This window comes from Thunnus maccoyii, chromosome 15, assembly GCF_910596095.1.
Source record: "Thunnus maccoyii chromosome 15, fThuMac1.1, whole genome shotgun sequence".
In the NCBI taxonomy this organism is placed as follows: domain Eukaryota; kingdom Metazoa; phylum Chordata; class Actinopteri; order Scombriformes; family Scombridae; genus Thunnus; species Thunnus maccoyii.
Window position 1 is genome coordinate 21853900 of NC_056547.1, and position 23072 is coordinate 21876971.

Sequence of the window (23072 nt, forward strand, 5' to 3'; positions counted from 1 at the left end):
AAAGAAGGCAGTGAGGAAAGCAACTTTTCAGAAGAGAGATAAATGGTGGGAGGGAAGTCTGCTGTTGGTTTCCTGGACTGAGCCGCATGTGCTGGCTGAGTATTGGAATTACAATAGGAGGCAATCCCCTTTTCCTGTGTGTTTTCTGTCCACCCTCACAAAGAACAGTGGGAGCAGGAACTGTGTTGAAGAAGACCTCTGGAGGCAAGAGCAAAGAGGAGGATCAGCCAAACAAGGAGAAGAAAAAGTGATAAAACAGAGACAGGAGCAGCAGGAGTTGGACTGAGAAGAAAGGAGGAAGACAGAGTTAGAGTCTTGAGGGACATTTTAGCAAGAGACCGGGGAAAAATAAGAGTTATAGAGGAACAAAGCATAAAACTCCACCTGACACACTTGTCTGCTCTGCCAGGTGGAGCACCCTCTTTCTTCCCTTCTCCTCCCTCCCTCCCCTTCCCCTCTCTGTCCCCTGACATGGGCCGCCTGCTGGCCCTGACTGTTGCCTACCTGGCCTACCTGCTGGCCGCCGTGATCGGCTCAGATCGCCAACAGCACCACGTGCAGCACGGCCCCTGCACCTACACCTTTATCCTCCCCGAGGTGGAGCACTGCCATCCCCTGAAAGACTTTGAGGTCACTAACACGCTCCAGAGGGACTCCCCGCCACAAGTCGAGCCTGACGTGAGCCAATCTAAGCAGGGTAAGGCCCAAAAAGAGAGGCCTTCCTGGCAGGAGAGGAAGCTGGAGAGTCTGGAGAGCGCCATGGAGAATAATACCCTGTGGTTGCAGAAGGTAGGGTGTCTGAACTGTTGAACTTTGACTAAAACATCCACTCTCTTCTCTGTCATCTAGCCTACCTCTTGCTGTCACACTGTCTTCTTCTTGTCCTTTTTACATATCTTATTTTAGTCTGCGGAGCATCAAACGAAATGCTGGAATATGAATGCACGGTGTGTCCATGGAGCACAATATCTGATAACATCTGTTGACAGGCCTTCATTATTGATAAGTTCAGTGCTTAGCTGGGATTTCCTGGATGCTTGCTGTATGCATATCTGGCTCCATGACAATGCTTGGTGTATGAGTGTGTGTCTGTATTTAAGACCAGTGGGATGCCAGAACTCCCTGTTGCATGCGAGAGGAGAAAGACAAGATGAAATAAGTTTGCTAATATGAGATGGTGCCAAATGTGTCTCACCAGTTAAACCTCCTAAATTAGTATTTATCCCCCACAGGCAACAAGTACACAGAAACTTCACTCTTGATTCATTTTAGCACATTTAAAGCCAGAGTTGGCAGAAAATGCTGTACTAAACTCAGCTTACATAAAAATACAACGTGAAAAAAAAAAGTGTTTATCTGTGGGAGACACATTTCAGCATGGCTCCTCGCTGGGCTGTTGGCCTTTGCCGTTCCATTTAGCTCGGATTATGACTGACTAAAATGAAATGATGCGATTAAAAGTGGCTTCACAATAGTGTTTTCATTGCTAAGGTCATCAGGGCACGGAATCAGTGTTGGGCTATTGTCTAGGATAGACTGACTGACACGCCACCCCTCTCCACCCGTCTCTCTATTCTTGTCTGCATCTCTCTCTGAGTATTTATGGTATACACTAATCCTCAGGCCGATTATAAGCATTTGTGTTGAGTGTTTAGATTGGCCGACTGAGAGCAAACATGTTGATTATATTTCAGGATTTGAAAATGGGGTGTTATGAATGCCAAAGCTCTTCCTGTGCTCCTGTCACTTCCCACTCACACTCCAGCTTGTACAAACTGTCTGTGTTTTTCCCGTCCTTTCCTTTCCCCCAGTCTCCGTTTTATTTTGACATTCTGCTTTTCTCTATCCATCTCTTTCACTTCTATCTGGACCATTATGCACCTCTGGGATGATGAATGTGTCTCATCTCACACCTTGACTTGTCGACCATCAGATCTCAAACTCTTTGTCTATCTTGCTCGTGCTCTCCCGACACGCACCCAGAAACACTCACACACACACACACATGCACACACACACACAAATCCCCTGTGCAGTAGTTCTGTCTGTGAACTGGAGACCTCGCTTCCATAGGAAGCATCCCATGCGGCCACACTGTATGTGTATGTGTGTGTTTGAGAGATGGAGAGAGACAGATAGTGAGAAAGTGCACACACTTGTCTTCATGTATTCAGTCACATTATGCATGCATACAGTCTGCAATGCTCAAGCTTAATTGTAGAATACAAAAGAATCCAACACTGTGCACATCTTGGGAATATTCTATGCAGCATGTAGCCTCTCTTTCGCCACCAGAGCTGTGATATGAGCGTCATGAAGGAGATGCAGTTTAACCCCCCCTCCCCCATCAACAGAAAAAACTTTGCTGACACATCCCTTGCTCTGTTGCCAAACTTCCTCCACATAATGTCTGGAATGAACACAAAGATCCAACCTGTCAACAAATTACCCCCACCAAGTCAAAGTGATGTATAAATGATTGCAGTGTTGGTGGGATTTCCACGTAAACACAGCATGACTCTAGAGAGCCTCTTTCAGATATGCACAAGGGTATACTGACCGTTGACCCCAGATGGCAAAGCCTTTTCAGCACCTTGTGGAGCTCATTAAGCCTATCTGCATACTTTTAGGAAGACCTTGCATGCGGAAGAGCTTGAGGCATGTATATGTCTGCATTTCTGTGAAACTTTGTACGATCTCACTCAAAGCTCCCCAGGGATTTTATGACCCTTACTGTGAGCCTTCCACTCAACCTCTTGAAAGAAAACACACACCCACACGCACAAACTTAAGAGCACGCACACTAATCCACCATGTTCCGCAGAGGAAACTCCAAGTGGACGAGTGCAACAGGACTGTTCCAGATTTCTTCTCTGGTGTTTCCAAGAAGAAACTAGTGTTTGTTTTCTTATGTTCTAACCCCCAACATAAACCCCCGTCTGGTCCCTTTCGTCTTCTGCTGCCCTGAGGGGTTGGCAGAGGGGATGTGAGTGTGCTTTTGTTAGTGCTTTTAAGAGTCTGTGCAGATTATGCTAATACAGAAATATTGCACAGAGATCAAGGTGGCCAGGCTACCCCTGGTGACCTGATTTCCTGGCCCAATAATGTTTCATTAAGCCAGTACTAAAGTATGTCACCCACACACACATTATCCAATTTGTCTTCATTTTCTTTCATGTCTTTAAACATGCACCCCTTTTCTCCATCTTGAACTTTCGCAATTTATGGCTCTCGACTTAAAAACATCTCAAAGGGCTAGTTCATTCAAATTACAATAACATATTTTCTTTCTTACCTGCGGTATCTGGACATGCAGATAGTTTTGGTTATATTTGGCCAAGTACTCCGATTTCTCCATCCAATATGAAATGGGTGAATACAATTACTTGCTAGCAGCTCTGTGAGGCTATACAGCGGTGCATTGAGCTAAACGCTAACATCAGCATGCTAACACACTAAAAAGGACAATGCTAACATGTTGATGTTTAGCAGCTGTAGCATGTTAACCATTTTAGTTTTATGTATTAGCTGAAAATTAGCAATAAACACAAGATACACCTGAGGCTGATGGGAATATCATTAATTTGGTTAAAAACCAAAGTATTGAACAAGCTGATGATGGCACAGGCTGAAAAGTGATCACTGTGAAAAGACAAGAAACCAAGTTATTACAATTCATCCTAGGTGGGACATGAATGTCTGTACAAAATAAAAGGCAACCCATGAGATATTAAACCCCAAACCATAAATGTTAACCCACTAAGTCATTAACATCATTGGGGAACCATGAATGTACAAAATTTGATGCCATTCTATTGAGTAGATATTTGACAGAATAAATAGAAGATTTGGTCTGCTGGTGGCATTAGATGAAAAATAATTACAATTCCTCAGGGGACCATGAATATCTATACAAAATTTCATGGTATAAACCATTTGTTGAGATATTTTAGACTGGACCAAAGTGGTAGACCAACAAACTAACAGAATGATAATGCCATCCTTAGTGCCATGCCACTAGTGTAGCTGAAAATTCAACAGCAACATCTCTTTCCAGAGGCAGTGTCCTGGTTACTCTGGATAATCCACAAAAAACACTGCCAACCATTGTCATACAGACAAATTCTTTGACAGAGAGTAGTTTCAATAAAACTGTCATTTTACATAGGGAGTGTCTTTCTTTAGGGAGATATTGCTATTGAATTGGGGTGGAGGTAGAAATCCAAATAAAGCCAAAGTAAGCTGCATGGCTAGATCACTAAAAGTAAGTAAGAAATATGTTTTTTCTGTAATTTAGGTGAAATGACCATTCAAAGTCAAGAATACATTTATCTCTGGTGAAAAGTGGATATTCACAGTGTTGAACTGACACATCAATCAAGTCCCAAATTTAATAGAAACATATTATTTCCTGTACTTAACAATCATAACCACCCTGATGTGGCTCAGTCCATCATTATCATTTGCCGGAACACCCAGCAGATATGTCTCCCCATCCTCTGTAATTGTAACTGAGAACAAATGTGTCTATTGGCTCAATAATTAAGATATCAAGTGATGAGACTCCTTTGATTTTCTCAGCACTGATCCCTCCTCTGTCCCTCTTAGACACAATAAGACAGAATTATGCTACATCCCAAATGTGATTTATCTGGCTGCACAGTACAGTGTGTGACAGAGCTGCAATTAATGCAATTGACAGTGGGAGATGGAGTGTATCAAGACCTCTGGATTGAGCTCTATCACAGAAGGCTGTAATAGGAACACTTTGGACAGGCGGCTGATAGTAGCTTCAATACATGAGGCTGATTATGATGCAGGGGTCTTTGGTCTTTTGGAGCTGGCTTTAATCCGCTTGGTAATCTCTTCATAACCTTCGTTATGGAGGGGATTTTTTCTGCTGTCTCTGTTGTCCAAAAGTAGCAAAATGTGAAAGATGGATTTACAGAGCAAGAGGGAGGGTTGGAAAGAAAGAAGGACTTAATGAGAGAAAGAGATCAACAGGGTGTAAGAGATATAGAGAGAACGATTACTACTAGGCAAACAATTTAATTGCCAATTCATCTCTATTTGCCCACTTAGGTCAGTATTTTTTATACTTTATAAAAAATAGAAAAAGCCCTCTCCTGTGGCAATGTATTATCATAATCCTATTGTTCTCTGAAATAAAAAAAAACAATCATAGCTTCATTTGAATTCTCTTCGATTTTTTTGGATAGCCACTCATTAACGGGATAATTTTGAATGGGTTCTCCTTAGAAACTTCATTTTCCAGTCATATGGTTTAATGAGTAAAGTCTGATCTTTTCTCCCCAGAAAAGTCATAAATATTAATGTTCTGCGGTTCGATATTCTACTTTGCTTTATTGCAAGGCACAGGCCTTTGCCCGTTAAACGTCAAACAAAATTCTATCGTTCACGGCAGGGAAAGCTGAATTTGTCTTCCAGATGCCATTTGCTCAAACCGACCACATTAATAAGAAAATCTATTTATTGAGGCAAGATGGATGCCATCCTATTTTTACTCCTGCTGTAACATATGATGGGTTTTGCAAATGCTTCTTTCTCTGGGCTTGTGATTAATTACAGAGTGTAGGCGACAATCCCTGAAGTCCAGCACACAAATATCATAATGTCTCCTGGTATATACCATGACTGCTCTTTCTAAAATCCCATTGAAACGTCTACACATTTCATTATTTTATTAATGTGAGGTATTTGCCTGAGGTAGATCTGCAAATGAACGGTGGCGAGACACTACAAGTGCCTTAGGGATACTGAATTCCATGACTACCTAAGAAGACTGATGTGACAAAGACAGATCACTTTAAGATTGCTACTTTCACACTGCATCAAGCTGTCGGTGGACATATAGTGACATTACCTTCTAAAATATGATTATAACCACAATGAAACTAGGAAATCTGACATCCTGAGCAATAATTTCTGTCTGCCTGTCTTCTTTACAGCTGGAGAACTTCATCCAGGAGAATGTGCGCTCTGGGATGGAGGAAATGAAGAGAACTGCGGTACACACCCAGACAGCTGCCATGCTGGAGATGGGGACCAACCTCCTCAGCCAATCAGCGGAGCAGACTCGCAAACTGACAGATGTTGAAACCCAGGTGAGCCCTTCAAGAAGGGGTTTGAGTGAAGCTAAGATAACTTGTTTGCAGCCAATCCAAATGAACAACTGTGGCGGTCACACCCATGCAAAAACAAATGATGTCACTTGTGAAACACTTGGTGAATAGCTAATTAAATGTAAATCAGATGTAACCCACTGAGAAGCCATGCCCAAAGGTGGCGGCAGCTGCTTTAAAACAGCTGGTATTTGGTTCTACAAGCTCTGATTGACACAATGAGTTGAGCTCGGCGTCTGACGACAAGCCAATTAAAACATAAAGCTCAGTAGCACAACACAGATGTGTCTTCAATCATGCCACAGAGCTGTTATTACAGATTGGGCTGTTTTGGTCCTCATGCTTTCTTTTTCTCTTATCAAAGTCGATATTAAACTACAACCTGTACAAATATCTGAACTGCTTTGTTCGGGTTTTTGTTTTATCTGCAACTTCAAAACATGTCACAGGTGCATATGAGATAATTCTTGCTCAAGTTTTCATTGTAAGATCAAAGAATGCACATCATGAGCCTTGTGATGTGATGTGATGTGCTATGTTGTTTATCCCCATAGGTCCTTTTTTATGAATTCATCTGGTTGGGTGCACTTTTCCCATCAATCTCTTATCAATACGTTCCATCACTCCCATCAATCCCTCTGCCTGCACATACTGTACTGGAGTTATTCTTGTCTTCTTCTTCAATCTATAGGTTTTAAACCAGACAAGTCGCCTGGAGATCCAGCTGCTGGAGTACTCGCTCTTCACTAACCGGTTGGAGAAACATATTCTCCTGCAGACTCAGGAAATCTCACGCCTCAGTGATAAAAACAGGTGAGAGCACACACTTCAAAAGATTATGCGGGGCTGGTACATTTTAGGCAGTGCAAGGCTTTCAGGGTTGGTCTGCTGGGAGAATTTTACTTACCAAAGGCACTCAGACATTTTCAGATCCATGTTAGTTTAACTAGGAGCAGCTGAAGTTAAAGTGGTGTTTCACAATGTGCTCATTTACTTATTGTTAGACATTACAATATCATGTTATGTAGTCTGTGGTTGTTTTTGAGATCCCCTACCAGTGTGATTACCACAGTTCTGGATTAATTTCTTTGCATTTTCTGTTGATATAAGCTTTAATAACTATAGGTGGTGCTATTTTCTTTGCCTGCCTTGCTGCTGCCTTTCCTTTACTGTTCCAAATGGGCTGGTATGGCTGCTGTTGGAAACATTAAATGCATGTCTTCCTGTGCACCAAAGGGTGTTTTCTCAGGAAAAAACTACTTCACACTGTGTGGCAAAACATAAAGGCCTACATAAGCGTAATGTGCTGTACTGTGTATGTACATGCAAAACTAGTATTTCTCATACAACAACTGGAAAAGAATACGTTGAATGAGCTCAACAGATCTGAACAACAGGGCACTTAACAGTAATATAATGTGTATTGTGTAAGCATGTGCGTGTGGTTGCAGTGAATAGGCAGTGCATGCTAGGAGGGGTTTCCCTATTCTTCTCTTTCTAGGAACACAAGGTCAAACTACGGCCAGCTGGGGTTAAGAACAGGGTTCTAGACAGCGTGAAAGGGAGTGGGTGCTTTCTCTCTTTGTATCTGTTTATCATTCCATCTATTCGTACCAAGTGTGACTGCAAGAACAAAGTGCCTCAGCCCTGCCACCTGTTACACATCTGGCCCTGCTTGGCCCTGCTTTGCCTTTTGGCCCTCGTCCTTCAAGTGGGTGACATGGCTCTGACATGTAAATAAATGAATATATCTTCACAAGGGTAAACACCATGATGGGACGCATGAAATTAGAAAGGTCATAGTAAATTTACAGTTAGGCAGCTGTGTAATAAAAGGGAAATAAGGACTCCAGTGGTTGTGAAAGGCTACTGCTATTACTCCTTATGGGCATGGAGATAGTTTTTGAACTGCTGCCAAACTAAAAAGAGGAGAGAGACATGTTTGTTTTCACAGGCGTTACATGTGAAATACTACTGGCAGGAAGCATAGCACATTGCGGAGAGAAAGAGTGAGAGCAATGTAATGGTAATGTACATTACAATAATAATAAATAACACAAAATCATAAGCATAACAGTTTAATTGCCCAGGATGCAATTTGATCCAAAATGCTATATATGCTCTGTCAAAGACCCTAACTTCTTAAACATTACCGTGTTGCTTTACCGCCCTGCTCTCTACTTTGACTGTTCCTCAAAGTAAAATACACTTAAAACAGAATACAATTTGTTAGCTTGCTTTGCCACTTTTATTGAGTGTTCTCCTGCAAAGCATATATGAAATGGAAGTGATGTTATAAATGATTTGGATTGATCCAGCTTTCCTTCCAGGCCACATGCTGAGTCGTTGCCTAAAGAGGGAGATTGAGGATACATGTTTGGTGTAGCAGCTACTTGTGCACAGGGCTGAAAAGTAGCTTGTTCAATCTGGGTAGCTGGATTGATTCAATAAATAACGGCTGCAGAGTCATTAGTCAAAGCCATAAAGATCAGGCTGAGGGGATTTATGATCTTCATTTGGAGGTGGGGGTGTGGCAATTGTGCAGACACGCAGACACACACACACACACACGCACACACACACACACACACACACACACACACACACACACACACACACACAATGTCAGATTGTTACCTCATAGCTATGATCGAGAGGCTTAGCATGCAGGCCCATCTGTGAGTGCTTCTGCAGTACAGGTGTTTATATGATGTTAGCCCAATGAGATTGTCGTGCTGATGTCTATTAGTCATCCTCATGTAAATGTGCAAGTTTGTGCAACATCCACTGTGAAAGGTAAATGCTGAACAGATGGATTCTCCACCTGCACCCACTCTCTTATATCTTCTGTCCCCATACAATACAATATGGATCTTACTTTTCATATAATATGTGTTCAGATTTTTACTTTACTCCACAGCGCACTGTAAAAAATATACATTTGAATTTTTCTCCTTAAAAAAAGAGATACTAAACTGAATGAAATTTTGCTTTTTCACAGTTTTCTGGAGCAGAGGCTCTTAGCGCTGGAGGCTCGGTACGGGCGGGAGTTGCAGGGCTTGCAGAGTGAAAAGCAGCAGCTTCAGGAGCTTCTGGAGAGGCAGAGTGATCTGGTCAGTCAGCTCCAGGGTGAGCTGGGCAGCTCCACACTCAACAGCACTCTACTACAGAGACAGCAGGCTGTGCTCACAGACACTGTTCAGCAGCTGCTGGCTATGGTCAACCACTGCAATGGTAAGGCTGAGGGCTTTACTGGTTTTGGATGTGCAAATAGTTTTTATGAAACCAACTGAACAATAAATTACACTGAATGAGCTATGGCTATAGAATGGGTAAAAGCCTTTGCAAGATACAAAATTACAAAAGATAAATGTTGTTGTCAATTCATACTGCATTCTGTTGATTAATTACTTCCTTAGTGCTACAGAGTCTGTGAAGGAGCAGCAGAATCTCATTTAGGCAAATGGGGGATCAACAGTATTTCAATTAACAGGGATGGGATGTTCTTTATTGTGTTTGTAATTAAGGCTTATCAAAGCCCATTTTTACCTGAAAAATATCACCTTGAACAGCTTGAAATCAGTTTCAAATCTCAGACACACCATGTACATGCTTGCACTGCAGACACTGTGGGCTTAAGCCAGAGCTTAACATTACAAGAGAGCTCACATATGGGGTTGGGATTTGTGTGCAAAACCCATAAGGTTGCCATCTGTAAACACATGCCTGCATGTTTTTGCAGAAATCTCCAATATGCCCAAGGAGGAGCCACTTAGTTTCAGGGACTGTGCGGAGATCCTGCGATCTGGAGTGACAGAGAGTGGAATATATAGCATACGCCTCCCCAACTCCACCCAGACTGTCAAGGTAGTAAGGCTTTAAAGGTCATTGACCTTTTCTTGTAAATATCACGTAATTGATTGTGACATGAAACTTTTTATAAAACATTTTATCCATTTGTCTTACAATATTTAGCAGTGGAATCATTTTCACTTGTTAACTTTACTGACTTTGCCCAGCCTGCTTAATGTAAAGCTTACACACACTGCATAATGACATCCACAGGCCTTATCATCATTTTTTGGACCAAACTAAACACTAATTTGCTGGGGTTTTTGGTACAGAGGCTGATGGAAATGCCATGCTGGGTTAGAGAGAGCTAAAATAATAAGCAACAGGAGCATTATGCCCCGCAGGCTTCATGGTGTGAGAGTGTGTGCTGCTGAATGCAAAGTCAGAATAACTTAGGACGTACCTCCGCTGACCTGAAGGAGCCCGTCCTTGCTAGCTCAACCATGGCATCCACCAGCAGGCTATCCTTGCTTTGGATTTTTCTCACAGCTAACCCTCTTGGGCTGGGATCTTTACTGTCAGGGATTAGCAGGGAAAGAAGAAAGACAGTGAACAGTTTTTTGTTATTCATTACTTTCACTCTAGTTTGCTGGTTGGCACCCTCTCCTAGCGCCTCTGTTTTCCCTTGTTCTTCCTCTTCATTTCCTGTGGGCAAGGCAGCCAGGTGTTAGGCATTGGTGCCATGTGTTTCCTGCCAACTGGGGCCAATGTACGTTTCCACTGATGCAAGTTAGTACTCCCCAAATCATTGTTGCTTTCAATCTATGCCATCTAATTCCAATGTGGCTGGCAAGCTGGGAGGCTGCATAAAAGTGGGGCAGATACAAATTGCCCTATTTTCAAAGCGGGGAGCAGGCTTTCACAGTTGGACAAGAGACAAAAAGCATACATGTGTGGCACTATGATACAGTTATCTACCCATCTATCTACCCATCGATAGTATCTAAATTTAATCACCACAATTGTGAATAATGATGATGCTCAGAAACCAAATAATTAATAGTTTGGATCAGTTTGTTTTTCATTTTTTCATTGCCCTGTTATGCATACTTTTCAGAGCTACATGCACAGGGCTCATAAAATAAAACACAAAGCTTCTCTCTAAACACATATTGAGAAGTAACTGTTTTGTCCCTTGAAAGCCCTTTGCAAATAATGACCAGGTCTTTATCTTTTCTTATAATCATAATAATGCTTATTTTTACATTTTATTGTGATGGATTTGGCCCTAAATGACTCCTTGCTGGCTAATAATAAGTGAATTTGGAGTATTAAATATGGATCTGGTCTAAATCAGAGCAAGGACTACATTTGGGAAATGACTTAAATTGAGAATTTTATTTCAGGGCCTTGTTTTTTATTCACTGTGATTCCTCTAAGGCCAAAGCATTCGCTTAATGTGCCAGGGGATAATCACAGCATATTGCCAGCCTGCTGCGTTTTCTGAGCTAAAAGACCTGGGTCCCTTTTGACCTTGATTTAGCTTTCCTATTTTGGGAAAGTGCTGGAAACTCTCATTTCATTTCTAGCAGAAAATAGCCAGTTGAAATGTCAAAATAGAGAGATCCCCTGGGATGCTGTCCACATACCAGCAACCATACTGCATGACTCTTGAGACAGGTCAGGGCAGTTTGTTTGGTGGGCAATATTCAAGTAACCAGCCAAGCAAATCAATTTCTTTTCATCAGTAATTATTAACATTGCAAGTTGTAGTGGTGGATATCAAATCGCAAAAATCCCTGACAACACTGTGTAGTGGTTCAAACATTTTGAAAAGAAAAACTGAAAAGTCCCACCCTGTAAGGCTTGAGGAATGCAGACTGAATACACTTGTTCAATTAAAAAGGATCACAGTGACAAAAAGCATCTAATCTTACCACCCACAGGAGAAATCCACACACTCATTTAATCACCAAACCCAAGGGAGGCTGAAATATGTCCAGTTTAACACCTAGAATATGTAAAACCATTCCCTTAACAAATATACATTTCAACTCGTGTCACTAGATGAATAAGTGCAATTCATTCCTATTTGTTCTTCCAAACATATCTACATATGGCAAAATGTGCAGCCAAGAAAGAAAAATGTGTGTGTAACCAAAAACACAGATGCCTCCTCCTCAACCCCCACTCAAGGGGATAAGAGAACATGCTGATATGTTAGTTTTTCCTTCCCGCCTGGGTCATATCATTGCGTGACACCCTGAAATGTTGGGTCCCCCCCAAATAACAGAGAAACTGTGGTGTTTTATTTCGTCTTCTTGTCATTTCTTGATACTTCTGTCTCCACTTTCCTCTTGGACGTTCCAGTGCTGTAGGTATGACATCTTGAAACGAAACTTAGTATTTCTGACAAACTCATGACTGATGAGTCGTTCAATGCCAAATGTTTCAAAATGGAAAAAAGGAATACTACGGCTGATCTAAAGATTTTGTTATTGGTGTCAATATGATTGACCTGGATTTTTGTATTGGAATCAAATCAATACTTTTTTCATATCTTAGATCGGGGAATGTAAACATTTTTAAACTCTTACGTTTTTTAAAATTTAACAAAATATGCCAATTGCTTGATATACCAGAGTTAAATAAGGAACTTCTAAATACATTTTTATGTAAAGATACACCAATCAATACTGTCTTATAAACAATGAATCAAATGAATATGTGTAATATAATAGGGCTTACATTTGTTAACAAACCTACAGAGAATTATTACCTAACCAGGGTTTCCGCCAGAAAAGTTGCGAGCCTAACAATCTGCTGTGTGTTACAAGTATTATATGGGCATACACCAATTACATTACTCCACCCCCCCACTGTTGTTTGACTTTTTTTAAAAATATAAATAACACCCATTTAGTTCATTTTCATGTATCAGCTCCCATGTTCATCAGATAAAAAAACTCTGATCTGTAAAGTACTAAGTGTGTTATCAATACTTAGTCAGATGCTACAATTATAAACTGAAAGTGTCTGCTCCGTGACAGTCTGCAGCAGCAGCAGAGTCGCAGCACTGAGTAGCATAGTGGCATAGTGAGACATACGTCCTCCCTCCTGCTCTCTGCTGTGAATACACGTAGCTGTTAGCTGTCATCCCTTTCCGGGTCTTGGTGCTTGTTTTCAGCAGAAATAAGTGAGACATGGGAACTTGGCTTGGATCTTGAGGTCTATACTCTCTGCTCTGGTCGCTGTAGCCTCACCATCACACACATGCTCGCTCTCGCTCTCTCTCTGTCTCTCTCTCTTCCTCTACCACACACTTGCTACGCACTGAGCTATTCCTTAAAGGAGCTATGCTACAGTTTAGAAAACATCTTAAAATACTTTTTTTTTTTTAAATTACCCAATGTTTAGTCCCAGTGAGGGGTCAACTCAGGCTGTGTGGGCTGCCAGGCTTGCAATACACTGGTGTAACCCTGCTAACTCTTCAGTTCAGTGTTTCTGTTTTGCACTCATGACTGTACTGTTTTGGTTCAGTCTCACCACTCTAATCAATCATTCATCTGCAACAAGTAGCTGTTTTCAGGGAAAAAGCTCTGATTAACCCACTATATGCAACCTGCCCAGCACCAAATAGCAGTCAAAGTTAGCGTCTAGGTAGTGCAAGCTAACGTTTAACAGCTACAGAGCCAGATATGTCCCTTAGGAGTATTGAATATTGAACTTACATTTAACAGGCAGCCACAAAACACGACTCCAATGAATGTTGTTGTTCCGAATCTGCTGGAGTTGTTTGCTAACAGGATATATGTGATCATCAAATAAGAAAACAAGCAACTTTTTGATACAGACACATTTTGTTTGGAACTCAAAAAGCATTTGTATTTTAAGCTTAAGCTTGTTGTAATATGCTTTCCTTTCTATAGGTTTTCTGTGATATGAAGACTAGAGGTGGAGGGTGGACAGTGCTGCAGCATCGCAGAAATGGATCTGTTGACTTCCATCGCGGGTGGAGGGACTACAAAATGGTAGGTTTGGCGAAGAGTGGGGTTAGGGTGCACTATTATGCATATAGGTAAAATGGATCAGTATTTTAAGATGAGACAGGAGGTTCCAATAACTATCCATGGGTGGTTTGGCATGGAGAGGCGTGGGATACCGGCTAGTCTGTGATCCCAGGTGACCTGTGGTTGTTGTATTTGGCTGCCCTCGTGTTCTCTACCACCTCCCATGTTATTGCACCTGCTCTTACTCCCTCTCGCTGTCATACTCCCACACACTCATATGCACACTAATGCACAAACACACACACATGTCATATACTTCAATGACCCACAGAGCACTACTGGTTGTAACTATCCTCAAGATCCCAAAAGCTTTCCTGCATAGGGAAATGTTTGGAAGTGTGTGGTGATGAAAGTAACAGCATTTCCAAACACAAGCCCCAAAAAACAAAGCGGATATAATACAACCATACTCAGGAGACTATGAAGTTGCTCCAGTGCTCTGGCTGAATAAAATCTGTTTTAACACCTTTGACTTTTTTGTTTTGTTTGGACTTGCATTTAGATAAGGTTTCTTTTGAATCTCATCACAAAGTTTTCTCCATAGAATCAATATTCTGTTTGCGCAATAGAGAAAAAGAAAGAAAAAAACATATGCTTGGAAGCCTTTTCAACTGTGTAAAATGACACACAGAACAAATGAGCAGGGCTAGTTTGGGTTTTTGATTGAATAGAGTAGCAATTTGTCTCTCACCCACGCCAACAAATCAATTGCCACAGCTTGGATTGGAAATAAAAATGCAGAGAAGACGGTTACTGCAAACAGAAAGAGTGAGGGACAGAGACAAAAAAAAGTTTAAAAACCTCTTTCAAGAACAATATTTTTACAAGTAGATGATAAATATTTGGCTTCAGTTGGGGCGTGGGAGCACAGGGGCCCTGTAGATGGCAGATAACATATGTACTAGAATGCTTCACTGCCCCTGTCCACACTCCATATTCTCATAAACTGTGGTCAGTGTTGATCAAATGTTGCACCCAGGCCTGCTGGTCAAATGATAAATGCTCCAAGACTCTCACTATTTATTTGCTATCACTTAAGACCAATAACAAACAGGGAGTCTGACAGCAAGACAAAGTGACTTAGAATTCAGAGGTAAACAAGAAGAAAATGTGTCCTTCTGTTAGACTGAACAAAGAATGCTCAATACCTGCAGAGTTTGATTATTCACCATTCTGAAAATTTAACATGTGTTCAGTTGTAACTGTCTCATGCTTATTGACTAACAGATAACACATGCATTCCACACCTCTTACTTTCCCTTGTGTCTGTCAAACAAGTGATGCTTTGTATTTGACAGCGCTCTGTGAGATTCATTAACTGACGGCACATTTCTTCCCTCCTCCTAAGCCATGTCTTTGAATAGAGCATTGCATGTTATTATCATTCCCTGGAGTGACAACATCCATTCCCACTGTGGACCACTTCTGTCAAAGCAGTCACACACATGGCACACTCATACCTGTCAACAATGGGCTTTGAAAATCAGGGAGATTTTCCAGGACGTCACCTGACCATAATATTTCCTCTCTCGGCTCTAGAGATCTAATCACCAGGTGCCTTTACTGCCTGCCCTGCTGTAATCTCAAAGCAAAAAAGGGTTAACTAGGTCAACAAAGGAGGGTGATGATAATCAGTTGGTTAAATACCTGACTGAAAGTAAAATGACCTAGTGAATAGATCTCTGTGAGCACCCCTGCATTACGAAGATGAAAAGACAAAGAGAACATCAATTCAGAAGTTGCATGAAGGTTTATTAACAAAATGAAAAACAAACGGACGGTTGATGTTTTCTTTGTGGTTTCTTTGGTCTTGTTTAACCAACCTAACCCACTGGTAAACATCATTTTCCCAACATGACCAACACTAAAGTCCACCCTACACACCTTGCAAAATGCATGGTTGTTTCCTAATATGCTTTTTGTCAGGGCTGGGAAAATAGTCTCCCGATTATTCTAATATTTATACAAATATTTCAGTTTTTGTTTATTTTGCTGGCATCTCATCTATTTCCATTTTTCGCACTGTTTGCTGACTGAATGACTATCGTGACTTGTCAAGAAAAAGAAGACAGCGACAAGAATGCTGTATGCTGCCCCCTGCTGGACAGTTGTGGGTATAGCAGGGCTTTGCTGGTATACACATATATACAAGCCTATGGATCTCACTGAAACAACTTGATTTGAGCCAGTTAGGATTCTGTATAACTGAAGAAATCTTTAATAAAAAAGGGAAATGCGGGAGATTTATGGGGGAAATTATGAAATGGGAGCATGGTGGAAGAGGCGGTGAAAATACGGGAGAAACCCAGGAAAACCGGGAGAGTTGACAGGTCTGCACACTGTATCTGTTTTTCAATGTTGCGGTTTCCTTTGTGAAATTACGTTCACATTGGTTTACATTACACCTGTTAATATCATTTAACGTCGCCTCCAGACTGTATCCTTAACATTTCTCTATTCAGTCTTTTTCTTTATTTGCTACCTCCTCATAATGGACAGATGTTTGAAAAATTAAAGGAAAAAACAACATAAAGTGCCTTAATAGGGGTTGGGCAATGATGGGTGTCCAGAACAGCGTCACTGTGTGTTGACATAGATTTGACAAGTCTTCTCTCAAAAGAGATTTCATGGATTGATGATGGTGGTGGAAAATGCTGTCTAATGCGAGGTTTAGACTACATGATGTCAGCCTGATAACAGCCTGACCCAACAAGCAGGGTGTCATGACTGAAAATGGGCATTGGGCGCAACAATTGATTGTTTTATCCCATGTAGTGTATCATAGTGGGCAACAACTGATGCCGTATCTTGGACATCTCACAACACCACGACAAAAAGACTAGCGTGTCAGAATTCTTTTTACCTCCTCTTGCCTAGTACAACAATTTCCACAACACGTTCCCTGATGATGACCAGTAGGTGCACAGAGGGCTCTTCCATGCAGAATTGTAAACATGCCAAAGCAAAAGAGGAATGATGTTAGTGCTGCTCATGCTGCTAGGTGGAATTATGAAACAGAGGAAAGGTTTGTGGCGCTATGGCAACCAGACAGCCAATATCATACACACTGCTTCAGACACCATTGTTCGTTTACATTCTTGTTCCTGGAAGTCGGTCCCTGGCAAGCAGGTCATGAAAGACAGTAAGCTATGATTGGTTGGGTGCCAAAGGGTAGTCTGTCATGTCTCTTGGCTAAGTCAAGGCAAGAATTTATGACTCTATAATTGCCTAATTTGACACAATGACATCTTATCAGATGACAATATTGTGTAGTCTGTACCTGGCATAACATGTCAATCCAAAATCTCCCACAGGTGTTCAATTGGGTTGAGATTTGGTGATAATGAACACCTTACCATTTGATTCTTATAATGTTTTCATGCTCAAATCATTCAATGACCCCTTGTGCCCTTTATGGAAGTATCTGCATTCATAATGTTTCACCTGCCTGTATCTTTAAGTAGCATACCTTTAAATTTTCTCCTTAAAATATGTTGTTATGTTCTTGCACAGTTTATATTGCATTCATTTTGTTTTCCATTATTTTCCATTTGAAAAATGAGGTAGACAATCTTGTCTTACCCCTCGATGTGGTAATGTTGATGTCTGCTTCTAAAGTTCAAACAAACAGTGGATAAACCCACAAAGGCTGTTTTTATTTCACCATAGGTGTTGCAGGTCCAGGCAGTGCATTGAAAGGATATTAGGGCAAATTAAAAGTCTCAATTGACCCGTCACTACTGTAGCTGTGGGAGTGGAGTATTTTTCTTCTTAAACTCGGTGGACTGTCTTAGGCCATCAGAATGATGAATGTGAATTCTTAAATTGAGGTTCATTTTCATATTAACTCCAAAAACACTTGGCAGGTCCCTGGTAAAATCATCCCCGCTGTTACAATATTTACTTGTTCTATTGTTTCTCTGTCTTTGTGTCTAATCCAGGGCTTTGGAGAGCTGTCTGGGGAACACTGGCTGGGAAATGATATCATCCACAAGCTCACCAGCTCTCAGGAATACAGTCTGCACGTCCAGCTAAAAGACAGAGAAGGGAATGAGGCCTACTCACATTATGATCGCTTCTACATAGATGGAGAGGACAACAACTACAGGTGCCAGCATGAAATATTTGCACTTAAATTTAATTTATAATTCAAAAGGCAGACTTTACTCTAGTTTATAATGATAGAACCCTCAAATCAATATTCGTTATTTTAATCACTTACCAGAAGTGTTTAGTAATTAGGACATGATAGAACATGATATGACAAAATGCTAAAAACATCCCTTATGCACTCAGGTCTCCAATTAAACTCTTTCTTCCACTCTGTCAGAAATCTGATTTGAGTAAGACTATAATGAAGGTGCTTTATTTCAGTTAAGTGTTTTATTAAGAGCCTTCTATTATGAAAGGCATAATTGCAATGCAGTAACACACTTTCAGTTGTTGCTTCCCCTCTGGGTGTAAGACTGTTAATATCACGACAGATTAGAAACCATTATCAGCAGTTCAAATTCCTTTCTATTTTCTTGTCCTCTAAGCTTTCTTATCCCCGAGCACTAAAGTTAAGGAACCACTTGGACCATTTTTAAGAATGTCATTCAAATGATGAGCTCAGTGGAGGGCACAGAGCCGTTTTCGTCTGCCTCCATTTTTCTTTTTCCATCACAGCGGCTACCGCTGCCCCTGATATTCCCCAAGGGGAGCCACATGCACTGGAGTATAACAGGAACACTCGGCAATACCTGCCCCTGCCAGGAACTGACAACTCAAACAAAGCTCGCCAGTAACCCTGCAATCACTAACAAGATTATGTGTGGGTGTGCTGAATCCATGTTTCCCCCAAAACAGACAGAAATAAAATATAAACCAAAATAGTGTTTAGATTTCATATAAATTCACAGGAATTTGGCAAGGTTTTCTGAAAGTATATGGAGATTGATGCTCTGAGAGATGACAAATCATAATCACATGTGGGTGTATGCTTTCCAAGATCCCTAATAGTGCAGCAAATTGCATTTGCTTGAGTTTGTTCCACATAATTAGCGCGATGAAACTGAATGTTTCACAATTTTGCTGTAGGCTACACTGTGTGAGGTGAAGCACCTGAATGAATATAATCACCTCTTGTAGCTTGCTACCTCTGAGATCATGTTCTGTTTAACTAGTTCAATATGCACCAGCTTTACTAGCATGCTACAGACACTGGCTTCGTCTGTGGGTTTATATTGTAAATCCCAAGACAGGGCTATGGAGCTATGCGGCCAGTCAGCCAAAGCAATCCTCCTCCTTAGCTGCATCCAGTGCTTTCCCTAGAGCAACATGGAGGTCTTCAGCTAAAACTCAGCAACATTATTCATACATTAATCATCAGCATGACAGACCACTTTCCCCTTTGAGGTAGCCAGTCATTTTTATAGTAAAACCAATAGTAGGCATTCCTTTTAATGTAACAGTATATTTGTCATTAAATGATACAATAATAATATAAAAAGACAGTCACCTTGAAAAGGATTAGCCCGTGGTCTGTGGTATTGGTGGAATAGCTGAACTAAAACATCTGGAAGTCACAGCTAATGCAAATGTTTGGGAGAGTTGGCACAGTCCACAGGCTACCATTTCCAATAGGATATCCTGTAGCCTGTAGTTGCCATTCTGTCTAATTTGACAGTTTTTAATTTTCTTCACGAGTGATCCATTATGAAAAGAAAAGTTATATCCTCTAACAAAATATCCCCTAATTTATTATTCCGCTCCATCATTATTCCCGTCCCCAACACTGTCTGTTCGAACTCCCCACTTGCTGCCTCTCATGATGTGTTGTCCTGCCCTGTGAACTTACAAATTCAAGAGGAGGATTCTTCATTTAGAGTCATCACAGACAGACCGCCCTGGGCTACAGAGGGGGTCACATAGCTCAGGGGAGAGTCCTCTACTAACAAGACACAATGACAGGGCAAAGGAGAGGCCAGACAGCCGGACTGACCTCCTCGTCCACTCTCTTCAAACTACTACTAACACACACACGGACGGGCAAAAAGACACACATGCATACACACACGCTGCATGGCTGGGCTGCTGTATGAAAATAATTGAGTAAATCAATTCAAACTGGGCAGAGATTTCTTTCAGACTGTTTGGGTTGTTTGACAAAGCACAGCGTGGAGGAGAAATAATGAGAAGTTCTTTAGGGTTAGTTTTTGTATGGATGTTTGGCAACAATGGGATACTAGTGAGATGGTACCTTGTATTAAAAAGTGTTGTTCATATACTAAAAAGGCTATGCCTTATATTTACATGCACTATATAACTTCATAATCTTTGATTATTTTGATTTTATCTTTGATTATGAAATTATTTATACAGGGTTATTCGATTTTTTTCTAGGCAATCCAGAAATACACCCTCTAAATAGACTCTAAATGACAAGGAGGAGCTACAGTAGAGAAGATCTTTGGATCCTGCCCTATTTAAGATGCTGCCTATTTGCTCTGTTTGTCTAAATGAAATTGTAATGTGAGGTATGCCCACAGGCATTGTCAAAACAAATAAAGAGTGAAAAATTAAAAGCAAACTACAAACTGTCTCCTACACAGCAACAGCAGAGCTCCTATCAAAGAAAGCTGGACTCACCAAGTTAGACATTTTGTTTCTCTCATCCCTTTGGTATTCTGTGGTTTTAAGGAATCACAGACCAGCCGGTTTTGGTAAACATTATAGTGCTGTGCTCAGTTTACCGACTTAACATTAGATGATTTCAGAGATACTGAATTTCAAACAGTTTTCGGGCAGTTACCATTCACTGCCATTTGAAGCTGCCAACAGTCAAAGTTGCTCAATGTAGCTTTGAATAATGAACAGAAGTGCCTGTGGCTGAGCTTTTTGCTGAATAGTTTTTTTTTTTTCTTCTCCTTTCTGCTTTTCCAAATCCAGCCTTCATGCCGAGGGCTTCAGTGGCACAGCTGGACGGACCAGCAGCCTCACCCACACTGGCACCCAGTTCAGCACCAAGGACAGAGACAACGACCGCTGCACCTGCAAGTGTGCCCAGCTCGCATCTGGAGGTACGCCACTTCCTTCAACTTCTGCTCCTCATCTACCGCTGTCTCAATCTGTCTCTCTGTATAATCCATGTTGTTAAACATTTCTACCCACCCCCTTGTAAATGTCCTGAAGTGCATTTCATTTCCCCTCTGCACTAATATAAAGTTACTGCTGACTTACAGCTGCACATATGGGTGTTACATTTCATGAGCTTGAATTCAATTAATTCAGACTTTTCTGTTGAACTCTCTGGCACATTTCCTCTCCAGGTTGGTGGTTTGAAGCTTGTGGTCCATCCAACCTGAATGGCATATACTACCCCATCTCATCCAGTGTGGTTCGCTACAACGGTATTAAGTGGTACTATTGGAAGGGTCCAAATCTGATGGCTACTATGACAACCATGATGGTGCGCCCGGCAAACTTGTGATGGCATGGCTCGCTCTTGATGTTATATTATGAAGTGGATGTAATCCCTAATGAATATAATGAACAATACCCAGGAAATGGTACATTTTGGAAGAACATTTTTTATCAGACTGTTGATGTTTTTAGCTTTTGGACATCTTGAATGGGTGCTTTAGCACTGGCTTGAGTATATATACAGACTCTCAGCAAATGACTGTGCTTTTAGCGAATTTCTGAGTGAGGAATTCCACTCACACAATCTATTCAAACCAGTGCCCAAACTATATTTTAGTAAGGATTGTTCAGCTGAGAGAGAGGTGGGAGCTAGAGGGTATGAGCTTTGCTATACAGATGACAATATAGTACAAGAACACAACTAATCCAATCAAATGATGCAGTTACATAAAATAAAATTAATACAATACAATTAATAAACAGATTAACCTTTGGAAACACTTCATAGCAATACTTTTTTTGTTTTTAAAATATGAAAATGTATGTTGTGTCTTATTTTGTCTGTTTGCTGTAAATTATTTAAGCAATGTGATCAAACAGCCATGTTTCACAGCTATAGCTAGCTTGCAGAATGTCAACATTTTAAAAATATACTCAAGTTGTTTTTTGCCAAAGTTCTGACATTGAGGATCAAACTATTGTAAAAATGTTATGAGATTTTGTTTGATATTTTACAGTGAATGTGGATCTTGCTATGTACAGTATATGTATGACTAATATTAAGCAGTAGTCCTGTGCAATGCCCTGGTTGTAACTTTATTCCAGTTTCATCACTGAGCTATAAAGCATCAGTACTTCTTTAAAACTGTCGTTCCATCCATACACAATATAATGTAAGATAACCTACAGGGACTTCAATGGTTTACCACTGTTAGTAAAACAACACCATAAAGAACAGCAACAATAACAGGCTTTGCCCTTTGCTGCATCTTCCAAAGGCCTTTCCAGTCACACCTCTCATAAAAAACTTTATTTGTGAAAGATCTCACTCATAATAGTAAATCATACACTTTCACTGTGATCTACTTTCAAAAATGAAACATTTGTAATAACATCTGGGAATAAAGCTGTAAATTCAATTTTTACTTTGTTAGAACAATAAAACCATGTATAGCCTGTGGTGCCTATAATCCACAGTGCCAGGTGCTTGTTGCCATGTAAGATACATAAACTACAATGAGCCGCACATGCTGGACTCAAGAAGTCAGATGGAGACAGCCTTGCACCATTGATCTGATGAATCATCCAATAACGCTGTTCCCCGTGGTACCCATTAGAGAGCGGATGGGTTTCACCTCGACTAACAGTGACCTGGATGTACAGGTGTACACTGGGGATGGCAGCCGTTGCTAACTGGAAGACATTGGCTGGCCATGTCTACAACCTCTGCTAATTGTTGCGCTTCATCAATGACAGAAACAACACCTCTCACCTCCTTTGTCTAATCTATCTCCGAAGTGTGATTCATTTCTGACTGACAGCTGCAAATGTAATACAACTGCAGAAATGAGACAATCAGCTTAATGAACTGTGAGGGTGGTTTGACTTTTTATTCCAGTGAGTGTCAAAGATATTTTACATAGAAAAAAATATTCACTTTCTG

The 23072-nt window shown here is 40.9% G+C and overlaps 1 protein-coding gene across 1 annotated transcript; it reads left to right on the forward strand.

Moving 5' to 3' along the window:
* Positions 1–471: 471 nt before the first annotated feature.
* On the forward strand, positions 472–23037 carry angpt2b (angiopoietin 2b). Its single transcript, XM_042435654.1, has 9 exons — positions 472–789; positions 5970–6125; positions 6835–6956; positions 9145–9377; positions 9886–10010; positions 13865–13966; positions 17947–18113; positions 20936–21066; positions 21316–23037. The coding sequence occupies exons 1-9, from the start codon at positions 472–474 to the stop codon at positions 21474–21476; spliced, it is 1515 nt and encodes a 504-aa protein (XP_042291588.1). The 3' UTR covers positions 21477–23037.
* Positions 23038–23072: the final 35 nt, after the last annotated feature.

Bases quoted from the DNA above. Each gene is read 5' to 3' on its own strand.
- angpt2b (XM_042435654.1), top strand. From the start codon at position 472: ATGGGCCGCCTGCTGGCCCTGACTGTTGCCTACCTGGCCTACCTGCTG. The intron at 6,957-9,144 runs GTGAGAGCACAC...GCTTTTTCACAG, and splicing joins CGCCTCAGTGATAAAAACAG to TTTTCTGGAGCAGAGGCTCT. The intron at 18,114-20,935 runs GTGCCAGCATGA...TTCCAAATCCAG, and splicing joins GGAGAGGACAACAACTACAG to CCTTCATGCCGAGGGCTTCA.